This window comes from Conger conger, chromosome 14, assembly GCF_963514075.1.
Source record: "Conger conger chromosome 14, fConCon1.1, whole genome shotgun sequence".
Lineage (NCBI taxonomy): Eukaryota > Metazoa > Chordata > Actinopteri > Anguilliformes > Congridae > Conger > Conger conger.
In genome coordinates, this window is record NC_083773.1 from 10,268,329 (window position 1) to 10,281,135 (window position 12,807).

The 12,807-nt window shown below is 49.0% G+C and overlaps 1 protein-coding gene across 1 annotated transcript in view; it reads left to right on the top strand.

Annotated features, from left to right (window-relative positions):
- The first annotated feature begins 1,443 nt into the window (after positions 1 to 1,443).
- znf831 (zinc finger protein 831) overlaps positions 1,444 to 12,807 on the top strand; it is a 12,797-nt gene continuing 1,433 nt past the window's right edge. The window contains exons 1-3 of the mRNA XM_061220035.1: positions 1,444 to 1,937; positions 3,954 to 9,884; positions 11,965 to 12,206. Coding sequence (XP_061076019.1) covers positions 4,001 to 9,884; positions 11,965 to 12,206 — 6,126 coding nt within the window. The 5' untranslated portion in view covers positions 1,444 to 1,937; positions 3,954 to 4,000. The remainder of the gene's footprint in view (positions 1,938 to 3,953; positions 9,885 to 11,964; positions 12,207 to 12,807) is intronic.

Here is a 12,807-nt window from a genome sequence, read left to right on the forward strand (position 1 = left end):
AGATTGAGGGGGGGAGAGATTGAAAGAGAGAGAGAGAATGGGTGGTCAGAATGAACAGAATTCTCTGCTTTACACAAAGAGAACAAGCAGGCTCTCATCCATGTGTCAGTGCCAAGCACTAATTAGAAGCGTAGATAGTCACCAAGAGGGCGGGGGAGGGGAGCTAACACACATGCACATAGAAACATACATATGTATAGAGAGACATGCGAACATGCAAATAGAAAGATCCTGAATTGCATGCAAAAAACCTCTGACCAATAGCTCGCCTACCTAATTATGGACTGTTAGAATACTGACAAATACATCAGGAGCCATTGGCAGAGTTTTAAGAAACAAGTCGACAACTGTTTATGCAGTGAAACCATTGAAAATACACCTGCTATCTTGTCCTTTGAACTAATCAGGCATTTTCACTTTCAGTAAATAAGGACATCACAGGAGTCTGTAAATAAAGACATGGTCATAGAGGCAGTTATTCAAATACATTTTTTGATAACAATACAGATGATAAAGTACAGGTGTCACAATACAAATATTAATAGAAACCAGACCACTAACAGCTAACACCATCCCTGATTGTTTTAAGTCAGGCTTCTGTATCAAAGTTCACTCTTCTTATTGCCTGTGGTGTTGCAGTTCCAGACACACCCACAGTATCAATTAAAACTAAGAAGTAAACAGAAGAAGAAAAGCATGGTGGTTCCTCATGCCCCCCCCCCTCCCCCCCCCCCCACACACACACACACACACACGGGGAACTGCACCTAGTCTCGCAGAGAGCATCACATTGCGTCCCATTCAGGCAGCTGCCCCCGCCAACCCACACACTCACTCCTCCGCAGTCTGGGTACAGATGGAGGTGGCAGGCAGGCTGGTGGTGGTGTGTGGGGGGGGGGTCTGCCAACTGGGGTCTCCTCCCTGGGGTCCCCCCTTTACCAATCTGTGTCCAGCCTGACTCTTCTTGTCCTGCTGGAAGAGCAGAACATTGGTGGAAACCCATTGTGTTATAATGCAATCCACTCTCTCATACTCCACCACTTATGTTTTTTTTTTGTTTTTTTTTTGCTCTGAAAGGTTTAGCATCTTGGCTACCGGTCCACCCCCACAAGCTCATTACACCCACACAAGCTCGCTGCTCCGCTCTTCTGTGTGCGCGTGGGCGTGGGTGTGAGTGAGCGAGTAAGTGAGTGAGTGAGTGAGTGAGTGAATGAGTGTGTGTGTGTGTGTGTGCCGGAGCAAGAAGTCAGGTATTGACTCATACAAAACGAGCGGCACAGTGTAGCCATCAGACAGCATTAGATTAGTTTGAAGGCAAGCTTGCTTCTGTCTGCCGTTAGACATACGGTTGAAGGTAAGCCTGCTTCTGTCTGCTCACTTCCCCTTTCTGTCAGGATTCCGTCATCACTTTCAGTTCTGCTCTCTTTCTCTCCACCCCTCTGCTCTCTATCTGTTTATCACTTCTTTTCGCTCCATCTCACCCACCGCCTGCTCTCTTCCTACCACACTCTCAGTGACACCAACTTCTACCATGACTGCCTTTGTGTTTCAAAAGTGCCTTTGCAGGCATCTCTCCTCTCTCGCCCCCTCTCTCCCTCTCGATTTCTCTCACTCTCTCTCTCTCTGTTTCTCTCTCTCTCTCTCTCTGGCGCATCTTCTTTTTGTCTCATTTACATGAAAGCTGGAGCAGGTTGTTTTTTTTTTGTGTTCAGGTCACAAGTTACAGTTCCCCCACGCTGCACGGAAGAAAACTGAAAGACAGGAGGAACAACAAAGAGCCCGAACAGAGAGACGGGGTAGCAGCGCGTCGCTCTCCTCCTACGTATGGAGCGCGGCTTAGCGCCCATCGCGGCTGTCCCAGGCTGCTGATTGGACAGCTGCGACCCATAGAGATGACCAGGTAGATCGCCACGCCAACGGCATTGCTCTGGGATAGGGTGAGTAAGCCATAGCCTTTCCGCTGCCTTCAAATGTGCACCTAGACGCAACCTACAGTCTACAATGCTGCTGCGGACTTTGGCGGAAGCAGTTATAAAATGTGGGTTAAAACAGTCACTTGGTGAGCTGTATGATTTAAGAGGATTAGTGTGCCGTGGTTGTATCTGAAAGCTGAAAGGAAGACTTGACATCTGAACAGTGTTATGTTTTGGCTGGGTAGCTATTGTTTTTTATGTATAGTCCAGCTCAGAATAAATTAGTTTGTAAGTGTGTGCTTTGTTTTTATGTGTTATTTCCTCTTAAAATAAAACTAAAGCCACAGTCTCAGCTGTTAAACCTCAGCCTTTGTGACCACTGGGAGTTGTAGACCACTTGTGGGAGCACACCCAGTAAACAATCTGATGACTGACTGTAAGACCATTACACTATATGACACCATTAAAAAGGGAAATCAATGTTGTAATCATTTTTCAGTTATTGTGACCCTTCTCACAAACGCTGCATGCCATTACCTACCAAGCTATGCTAGTATTTTCTAAAGCAAAGGTATCTTGTCATTGTCATTTTCATATATATTTGTGTTCATACAAAGAGGGTGTTGTAGACAAAAGTACTGTACAAATTGTGCTGAACAGTGCTATCTTTAACACGGTATTATAAATGGAACAAATAGAAAGCACTTAATTTAAACTCAAGGCATGTGATGCAGTTTGTTATATGAAACGATCTCTACAATAATACTATTGTTTCATATGTAAATTGAGGATGATGGGTCAAAGCGGGACCAGGAAGAAGCAATTGGTGTCAGTTACTTTGAACAAGACCGCTTGACCACTTCAGCATTCCACACATCTGACAGGGACTGCATGTTTATGGTGCATGAGAGTTCTGTGTTTGGGTCAGGATAACATCAACACTGGTCAAATGAAAGTGGATGTGAAGCTCACTGACATAAATACCACTGTGAACATAAACTACATATACTGTATGTTTCATGCAGGTGTGTTTGTGTGAAACAGACCTTGGTTACCACAACAAACAACAACATCACCATGCGTGACACATTCCATTATACTAAGAAAAATGTTGCCACATTGCTGTTATAGCCGTCATGGCCTATGACTTTCCATACCCATCGATGGTATGTTGGAAAGAAGTGTGACGATATTATTTGATATGGTAAAGACAGACAGTTTTTAATCACTGCTTTTCTAGGTTGTGCAGGAATGCTGTAAATCATGAGTGAGGTCTAACTGCAAAATATATATATATATATATATATATATATATATATGATTATGGTGCAACATTCTATGGATTAGCTTTTGTTACTGACAAATGTCAGTGGGCATGCAGCACCATGCAAACCCATTTCACATTCCAGCAGATGAAACAAATAATAGCTTCTGATGTATGAGGGTACTCACAATCTCCTCTTGTCGGTGAGTCACTCTCTAACCGCACTCAGTGCTGTGCACGATAACATCTCCATCATCTGCACTGCCTGCAAATCAGGAGCATGCTGCTGGTCCATGCAGAGTGAGAACCAGAGACAGTGATTCCTGCAAGGCTGCCACGCTGTTTCTCTAGCACTTTCAGGTCTTTGTGACTTTTACCGACTGAGCGCCATCTTTGGCCAGATCTGATCGGATGTCAAACTCTCTGACATTTGACGAGTGAGATCAGAACTCATGTTCCCTTTTTTCACTGATAAATTAATTGGGTCATAGATTTTGCTGCCAGTTTCACACACTACACTGAATGATATTCGCTCTCAAAACCGCACATGAGTGCACACACACATGCACACACGCACACACACACCATATGCAAAACAAATAGCTTTCAACCCATATCAGTTTAGTCCTGTGGAATTTCCACAGGCTAACAGGAAATTAAGATGTATTTTGTTCCTATGTAAATGAGTGTACTTTTGATGTGACTCTTACTATCCAGTAATGTGCTCAGTGTACTTGGTTAGCAGAGGCCTAATGGAAATTGTGTTTCTTTCACAGGTAATTAGCGGCCCTGTCTAATACCATCACGAGCTGGGGTGGTTGCCATGGAGACCAGCAAGCAGGGCTTTGTAAGCGTTCCAGCTTCTGGCAGCTCAGCCACAGCGCAGGGGGAGGACGGGATGCATGAAATGCAGGCCCCTCTGCCAGCCATGTATCTTCAAACGCTGGGCAGGCTGCCGCTATACCCGCAGGTGGCACATCCGGGACGGCCTACCAGCCAGGACGCAGTGGCCTTTCCACTGTCCATCTCTCCACTCCCCACAAAGCAGGCCCTGCCCCTCCTTACCTTCCACATCACCAGCGGGACGCAGCTCCAGCAGCAAGGTCAGAGATCGGGGGTGGCAGCCCCACCGGCCAGGCCCAAATCCGCGGGGAAGCATGTGTGCCCACACTGCGGCCGGGACTGCTTGAAGCCCAGCGTGCTGGAGAAGCACCTGCGCTGCCATACAGGGGAGCGCCCGTACCCCTGCACCATCTGCGGCATCGCCTTCAAGACCCAGAGCAACCTGTACAAGCACAAGCGCACACAGGCCCACGCCCGCCTCTCCAGTGAATCAGAGAAGGGAAGCTTCAGCAGCCAGGAGAGCATCCCTGGCTCCGGGGACACTTGCTCTAGCAGCCCCTCCCAGGGAGCACAGAGTGAAGACTTGGAAAGCTTTGAGAGGGAAGTCAGCGCACCTCCAGTGACTCCTTGCACCACCTCCATTTCCACTCAACCCCCTGCTGCCCAGGGGAAGATTGGGTCAGATACAGGTTGGGCTTTGCATCAGGCTGCCCTGGTTGGACTCATTCTTGCTCCTGTGAATGGAAACCAGGAGAAACTGAACTCCATTGTTCAAAAGGCGGGGCCGTCAGTGGGTTTAGGGACCGCCCCAGCAGCAAAGCCACCGACGGCTGAGGGGGAGCAGAAGCCGCCTCCAGCTGCCCTGACACCAAATCGTCACCTCCTTCTACAGAGGCAGGAGGCCACCTTCTTCTCCAAACAGTGGGAGTCCAGCACGTCCCGTGGGAAGTCCCAGTCCCATGACAGCACAGACTCAGGTTTCTCAGAGGGCAACGAGCAGCACTGGACCTCCAGCCCTGGTGGCACTCTGCATGACCACAGCATGGAGTCCCTCACAGAGTCCAGTATGGAGCAGCAGGAGGACCTTGGGCCCCCGGATAACCCCTCAGAACCTGCTGCTGCTGGGGCCAAGAGCAGAGTGTCAGTGCTGGAGAAGAGGAAGCTGGAGGAGCGCATCTCCAAGCTGATATCTGAGAATGAAACCCTGGTGGACGACAAGCGCCTGGAGAATGTGAGGCCACGGAAGACGGTGCTGTCAAAGCAGGGCAGCATCGACCTCCCCATGCCATACACCTACAAAGACTCCTTCCATTTTGAAATGAGGACCAGTAAGCAGACGAGCATGGCCTTCAGCCAGCAGAGCCCGGACAGGAGAGTCAAGCAGGCCTTGTACAACTCTGTGCCCACCCAACAATCCACCAGCCTCGACCACATGCCTCTAACACGAAGCAGCTCCTTGCCTTTCTGTTTGAGCAGTCTGGAAAGAAGCAGCCAGCATGGACACTATCAAAGAGAGGGGGGATCACTGGCTCGAAGGGAAAGCTCTGGGCAACTTTACTCTGGCGAGTTTGTCATAAAGTCTGTGGACCAGCAGTCCTCACACCACCGGTCTCTTGTCCGGCAGTCTGCGGTTGACTGCCTGCCCACGGGCCTCAATGTGACCTCATCTGTGGAAGAGAGCTATCCCAGCAGCCTCGCATCAGACGGGGACTCTATCGATGCCGTCGGCGAAGCCGGCGGTGGGAAATGCCGCAGGAAAAAAGCTCAAAAGTTCTCCTACAACAAGTGGCACATGTATGGTGGCGGAACCTTCACAAAGCTGTACAACACGGATAAAGGCTCGGATCACGGCTCGCTGAGAACTAAGAAAGCTGTGGTCAGCGCAGAGCAAGGAAGAGTGCAAGAGATCCAGAGCAGGAGTAGTGCCTCGCTCCCGGAACCCGTTGCTTCTGTCATGTCTACGGCAGGCCTGGCTTCTGCTGTCACCAGCATTCAAACCACATGCCGTTCACAATGCCTTCCAAATAGCCTGACCTCCACTTGTTGTTCTCAACCATCACAAGGACACAGTGGCCACGTTTCCTCAGGACCACATCTCCAGAGGCCATCGTCAGATCTGTCCAGCTCAACGCACCATTGTGTGGTCAGGCAGGGCAGCCTTCCAGCCCCAGACTGCACCAATAGCAGTCGGGCGGTGTTTGCGAGAGGCATCATCCAGAAAGAACAGAATACGCAACACAACCCCACACCACAGTGCCTCAGCCATCTTCCATCGGAACGAAAGAAACAGAGAACAGAAGATGGCACAGGAATGCCAGTGGACATCACAGACCTGGAAGAGAAGAGGCACAATGTTCTGACCTGCATGACCTGTAAGGCAGGTGATAGCAACCTGGTTAGACCAAATCAACCCTCTGTTGCTTTCTGTAGCAGTGCCACCTCAAAATACACCCACCCCACAAACAGAGGTGATAGCAGCAAGCTACAATTCCAACATCAGGGTAGCAGAATGGACCTAAACCTACCTTTCATCAGTCAGCATCTGAATCAGAGATCACTACAGAATAAGGGACATGACTCACTTCCATCCTTAATGAGTGTGGGTAGGCTAACTGCTTCACCAACTGTCTCTGCTACACCTAGCATGTCTGCTTTAACCAAGTCCAGCTTCCTACCCAAGTACCAACTCAAGCTTCCCCATTCTGCAATTTCAGAACAGAACTTCTCTGCTGTACCAGCACTGGGACAGAGGCTCATGGCTATACCAGCATCAGAACAAAGTCTGAGTATTATACCCACATCAGAACAGGAAAAGAGCCTTACACCAATACCAGCCATAGACAGAGAAAAGAGCCTTCCTCCTATACCCACTCCCACTTCAGCACAGTGCCTCTTTGCTTTACCCACTCCCTCTTCAGAACACAGCCTCCCTGATATACCCACTCCTACTTCAGAACACAGCCTCCTTGCAATGCCCACTCCCACTTCAGAACAGTGCCTCACTTCTGCACCCACTATCGCCCCCAAAACGAGTGCTAAACCGAAACCAGCCCTTAAACAGAACCACTCTCCTACACCCAATCCACCGTCAACTCTGACACCCACTACTACATCCACATCCTCTGAGACATGTGCTGCTTCACCCACCACAGCCTTTGGACTGAGTCCCGCTGCTCCAACCACCTCAGGACGCACTCACACTGCTCAGCCCACACTTACATCAGGACAGAGCCACAATGCTACACCCACCCCAGCCCCAGAGACCAGTCACTCAGCTGCATCAACCTCAGGATCGATGCACACTGCCTCACCCCATCACAGGGCTACATGTGCTGCAGCCATGAAGCTAAGTGATACTGCTACCCCCAGCACAGTCTGTACAAGTCAGAACACGCTTTTTCCCACGGCTGAGTCGCTGCCTGCAGGAAAGGTCATACTGCTGAAGGGAGTATCACACGCTCCCTCCGAAGAGACGGACGACGTGAAGACAGGAGACATACAAATAATTCTGCAGATAATTTCTGATGATCAGCTGTCACTCATGGAGGCTGAACTCAGTACTCAGGGCTCGCAGCCGGAGGCCGGCGTTTGCCGGGCCGTCCCCCGGGCAGCAACGGAAAATGCAGGAGCAGGAATACCGCAAAGCGTCTCACGGCAACCAAACATTCCTCACTGCACACAGCTGCTTGCTGCCAGTGCACAAGGACGCAGCGCTACAGACATGGCACAGGCCAGCCCCACACACCAGGTATCCAGCGCACAGTTATCAGGGCCCTCCGCCCCTTCAAACTGGGAGATTTTCCCGCACACAAAACAACATCAGGAGTACCAGAGCTGTGAAAGATCTGCACAAAACAATTCCTCTCTTTTAAAATCCAGTCATATACTCCCCCAAGATTTAATGAATCCACCAGTTAGTACAGACAATGGCAACTGGGATCGAACCCCATCCAGCCCTGGCCATGAGGCAGGAGGCTCAGAACTCAGGGCAACCGGGGGTCAGTTTGCTTGTGTACACACCGAGCCACAAATGCACGATCAATGTAGACCTGGGAACAATGGCTTCCCTCCATTGACAAGGAATCCTGAATGTCCAAATCAGGAACTGCGCAAGGAGGTGCCTGTCAACTCAATGGGTGAGGCCAGACTTCCACAGCAGAGAGTCAGAGCTGACACAGCCGATTGCCCTGTGCTGGTATATAGCCAGGCCCCACCATCTTCCATGGCCTCTTCCACTGCCACTGTAGACAGGAACGCTTACCCTAGGCTATACATTCCAGAACTGCGCTCAGCTCTGGCAGACACACACACAAAGACTGAAAAACAAAGTTTGACAGGTACCGAAAAGACAGGTTCTTTGACTTTTCTGTGTGCAGCTGGGGCAGACCAGAAGCTACCTATGGAAGTGCCTCTGGCTGCGCAGAAGAATGCAGTCAATGCAGCAGCTGGACTTCGACTTGACACGGACCGCAGAGATCCCTTAACCTCACAAGGCCCAAAGAACAAAATGTTTTCAGCTCACAAACATCATTTCTCTCCTCCCAACTCCTTGCATGTGTGGGATGTTGCTAGGTGCCCAGATGGACATTTCTCATCAGATCCCAGGCACTGCCAGAATGCTACTCCTTCATCTGCCCCCAGCATGGAGATGGAGAGGCCTACTGCTACTGAGTCTGTGGGCGGAGGAGACACCTCATCCACCTCACACCTCTCACCCGCCTCCAACCGCCTCTTTACCCGTCCCCACTCTGAAACTGCACATCCCACTGCTATCTCCCAGCACAGCACTCAGACCTCCACTTGTGAAGGACCAAGCCTGTTTCAGGGCTCTAAAACACAGTTTCCAGCAGTGAGGCAATGCGCAACAGACACAGACGATGAAACCTTTCAGGATGTCCAGGGACATGACAGCCTTCTCACAGACCTGAGGCAGCGAGGTACAGACACAGTTTTGTCACCACTGACACTCCGCCCTGGACTACAGGATCCCGTCCAAACATATCTACCAGGTGTGACCCAAGAGCTCCCCCAGCAGGTAACTTCAGAGCATGCAACAGCAGACTCTGTTCCTCCTGAACCCACACCACAACACCAGGCTCAAAATGAGAGTCTGGAGGCCTCCGTACACAATAGCTCAACAGAACCATGTTTACAGGCTTTCCATCCAGCCGGCCAACAGGAACCATTTTCAGCATCGCTCCCAGGCCAACCCAAACTTTGCCTGGCTGCCGGCATATCCCTCTCTCCCTCTGCAGCAGCAGAAATCAGCTCAGGAAATGTATTGCTACACGGCTCGGTCCAACACAAACCTTTAAATCAAAGAGTCTCGTGCAACACGGGTAAGCAGAGAACCAAATGTGGAATTATTGCGAATGATGTTGTGAATCCAACAGAAACATCTGGCGGGTTGTGTACGGTGCAGCCGGCCTGTTTGATAGGAAGAAGTGGGGTGGAGCAGGCTGGCCTGGGCGCTGCCGGACAGAGCACAGAGGCATCCTGCCCATCTTTCCTCTTCTCCCACTTGGACAGGACATGCCCTCTTTCCCAGGACCCAGTGGCAGGCACTGGCACCTCAACCAAAGTGCTACAAACAGAGAAATCGCAGCTCGCTCTGAAGCCATCAGACACCCTGTGTGGGCACTCTGGAAGGGCTCTGTCAGGGGGCAGTCTGAGCATTAGCTCCGTAATGAGCAGCCAGATGCTGGTCAGCAGTAATGAACCTCAGGAGGAACAAGGTCAAGAGGACATGGCCTCAGACAGCTTTGCCTCACCCCCTCGCAGTGCTCCAAAGGAAAGGCGGAAGGATGGTGCTCAGATCTGTGCTTCTGCTGACACACGGAAGGACAGCCAAGACTTAGATGCAGGTATGGAACAGTATGACTTACTCCTGATCTTTAAAAAGCATACTCACTTATGCAAGGTTTTCACTAACAGTTCAAACCACCAGCAGAATAACATAATCTCTGAAAACGTGAATGATTCTATACATTTCTGCATGGTTTTGCTATTCCCTTAGCTGATGCCTTTTGTGGTAAACTATAAAATTAACAGTGAACATCATCTTTCAACCAGCTTTACAGTAGGATTTTGCTAAAGCCAAAGACAAAGTATTCTGCTCTAGAATACAAGAGCATTATCTCAACTAAGATCTAAACCAGTGACCTGTCGCTTTTGTGTTCCAAACCCTAAAAAAGCAAGAAAATCTATTTATTAAATTAATAAATACTTTTAACTGTCAAATTAGGTCACATAGTTTGATAAGGTAAGTGAATATGGTCAAACATTCATATTCCTTTAAAATGTATATGCTTTATTGCCAGAAGGTGGCACTAACTGACCATTATGTGAACAGCGTTGATCTGCTTTGTTGGTTCAGATTCGCTCTCATTCAAGGTAATCCAACAGCATTTTTTGAAATGATCAAACAGCGCATTTTGAGAGCTAATGTGAAAATCCTCCAACCAACAAGGCGGCCTCATTAGTGTTCCATTTAGCAACAATCCTTCTTTCCTTCTCCAGTTTTTTTGTCTTAGACCTCAGTGCTCGATAGCTGCATTAACCTTTGCATCACATTTCACAGAGCGTCCTTAAAACAAACGTACTTCCTTGTTTTCGCAGACGTAGGTTGTGAAGTGCTGATCAGTCAGGGTCAATCAAAAAGGAATGGTTTTGAAGTGTGGTATTTGATCTGTCAAGAGACCCCCAGCGGTAAAAGGGTGGTGTGACACAAGGTTAAAGGTTACACGAATTAGTCACCGTAACAGAGCAGGGGTTGGTCAAAGGTCGGAGCAGGAAGGGCCAGAATAAACAAAATGGAAACACACCCTTTAATCTTTGTTTCCACAAACACTGTGGGATTGTTATTGTGAAAAGTGTCAAAAAGACAACCCAAAGCTTCAGTGGGATCACCTTCTTAACAAATAAGCTGCTTAGCTCTTCTGAGTTGTTAGACAACACAAAAAATTGTCAAGGTGGCTCAGTTGTCACAGCGATACTCTGTAAATGGCTTCATGCGTGCCACCCCTTGCCCTCGTCTCCTGTTGTGACTGCCTGCGCAGACAGGCTCACCAGAAAGCCGGCCGCTCTCGAGTCTTTGATTCACCTGACCGATTCGGAGACAGGACGGAGCTCCGTTCATTGGAGGCCACAGGAAGAAGCTTCCCCTGGGACCCCTCAGACAGCAGACTCAGGGGTTTGACGGGGATTTTACGGTCGTCTCCGTTCCAAGCGCTTGACATGCGATCTGGAATGTAAACGCCGGCTTTCCTCAGAGCAAGACAGCACTGCGTATCCTGCGAGAGTTCAGCCAAACAAAACACACGCAGAGCGTCAGCGCGATTGTTTTTCATCATTACTGTTGTTTCTCCACTTCACATTTCAGAACTTCAGATCAATCTTCTGAATTTCAGATCGGACCATGTGTTAGTTGGTATTTCTGAATGTATGAGTGTGTATATTGAAGAAAAGTTTAAATTATTTTTTGCTACCCCCCTTGGTTTGAGATATGCTTTACCATGCATATTGATACAGAGGGAAAATGTCCAAGACCACACATCACACATTATTTATGGATCGGTAAGACCATAAAGTCCCAATTACAGTGTGCATTGCTTCAGGTTAGCTGTCTATGGAATAGTGCTAGGGCAACATTTGTGTTCACCCCAGGCATACGCAGCATAGCCGTGTCCACCCAATTACTGCTGCTATCATTCTCTCTGTAAAGCAGGACATTTTTCAAAAGCCCATACCCAAGAGCTCTAAAAGGCATTATTCGGCCAAAGGGGTAAAGTGAGAGGATCCCTGTTCTGTCGAGGTGAAGTGTAGGTTAATTAAGGGGTCTCCACATTGATAGGCGAAGTGGAACCTGTCAGACGTGTAGGGTAAGATACAGGTCCAGTGTGGGCTCCACTCGTGCCATTTTCTGATTGCTGTTTCTCCCTGCAGCACACCTGTCGTCCAGGAGCGCTGCAGCCCCAGCGGAGCAGGAGCAGGAGCAGGAGACACAGGACAGCGGTCAGAGCTTGGAGCAGTGGGAGGACAGAGCGACAGAGGACCGGGGCTCCAGACAGCCAGAGACAATGGAGAGAGGAGGGGTGGGGGAAACTGACGGTGGGGAGACAGGGAAGAGAGGTTGGATCGACCCCTGCACGTCTCCCTCATCAGAGCCACACAAAGAGGCTACCTCAGTAAGGGTGCTATCTTCACCTGCAACACACTTTCTCCCTACTATGCTGCATAAAATGGGGCGGCCTGTAGCTTAGTGGTTAAGGTAAATGACTGGGACACACAAGGTCGGTGGTTCTAATCCCAGTGTAGCCACAATAAGATCCACACAGCCCTGAGCAAGGCCCTTAACCCTGCATTGCTCCAGGGGAGGATTGTCTCCTGCTTAGTCTAATCAACTGTACGTCGCTCTGGATAAGAGCATCTGCCAAATGCCATTAATGTAATGTAATGTAATAAAAACACACTAGATCCCTGAAATTCTACTAATAACATAGCAACTACACACTGCATCCTAGCAATGCTGTACTAATATGGCAACTACACACTGTATCCCAGCAATATTGTACTAATAACATAGAAACTACACACTGCATCCCACTAATAACAGAGCACTAATAACACAATATACTTAATTCCCCCTTAAATGATAATAACACACCAACACCTTTTCTTGAACCTTTGAACTAAGAACACAACACCAACATACTGCTCCAGCATGCTGGTAATAACATAATAATACTGCTCTGAGATATATGAACAATTGCTGCAATTACATATTGC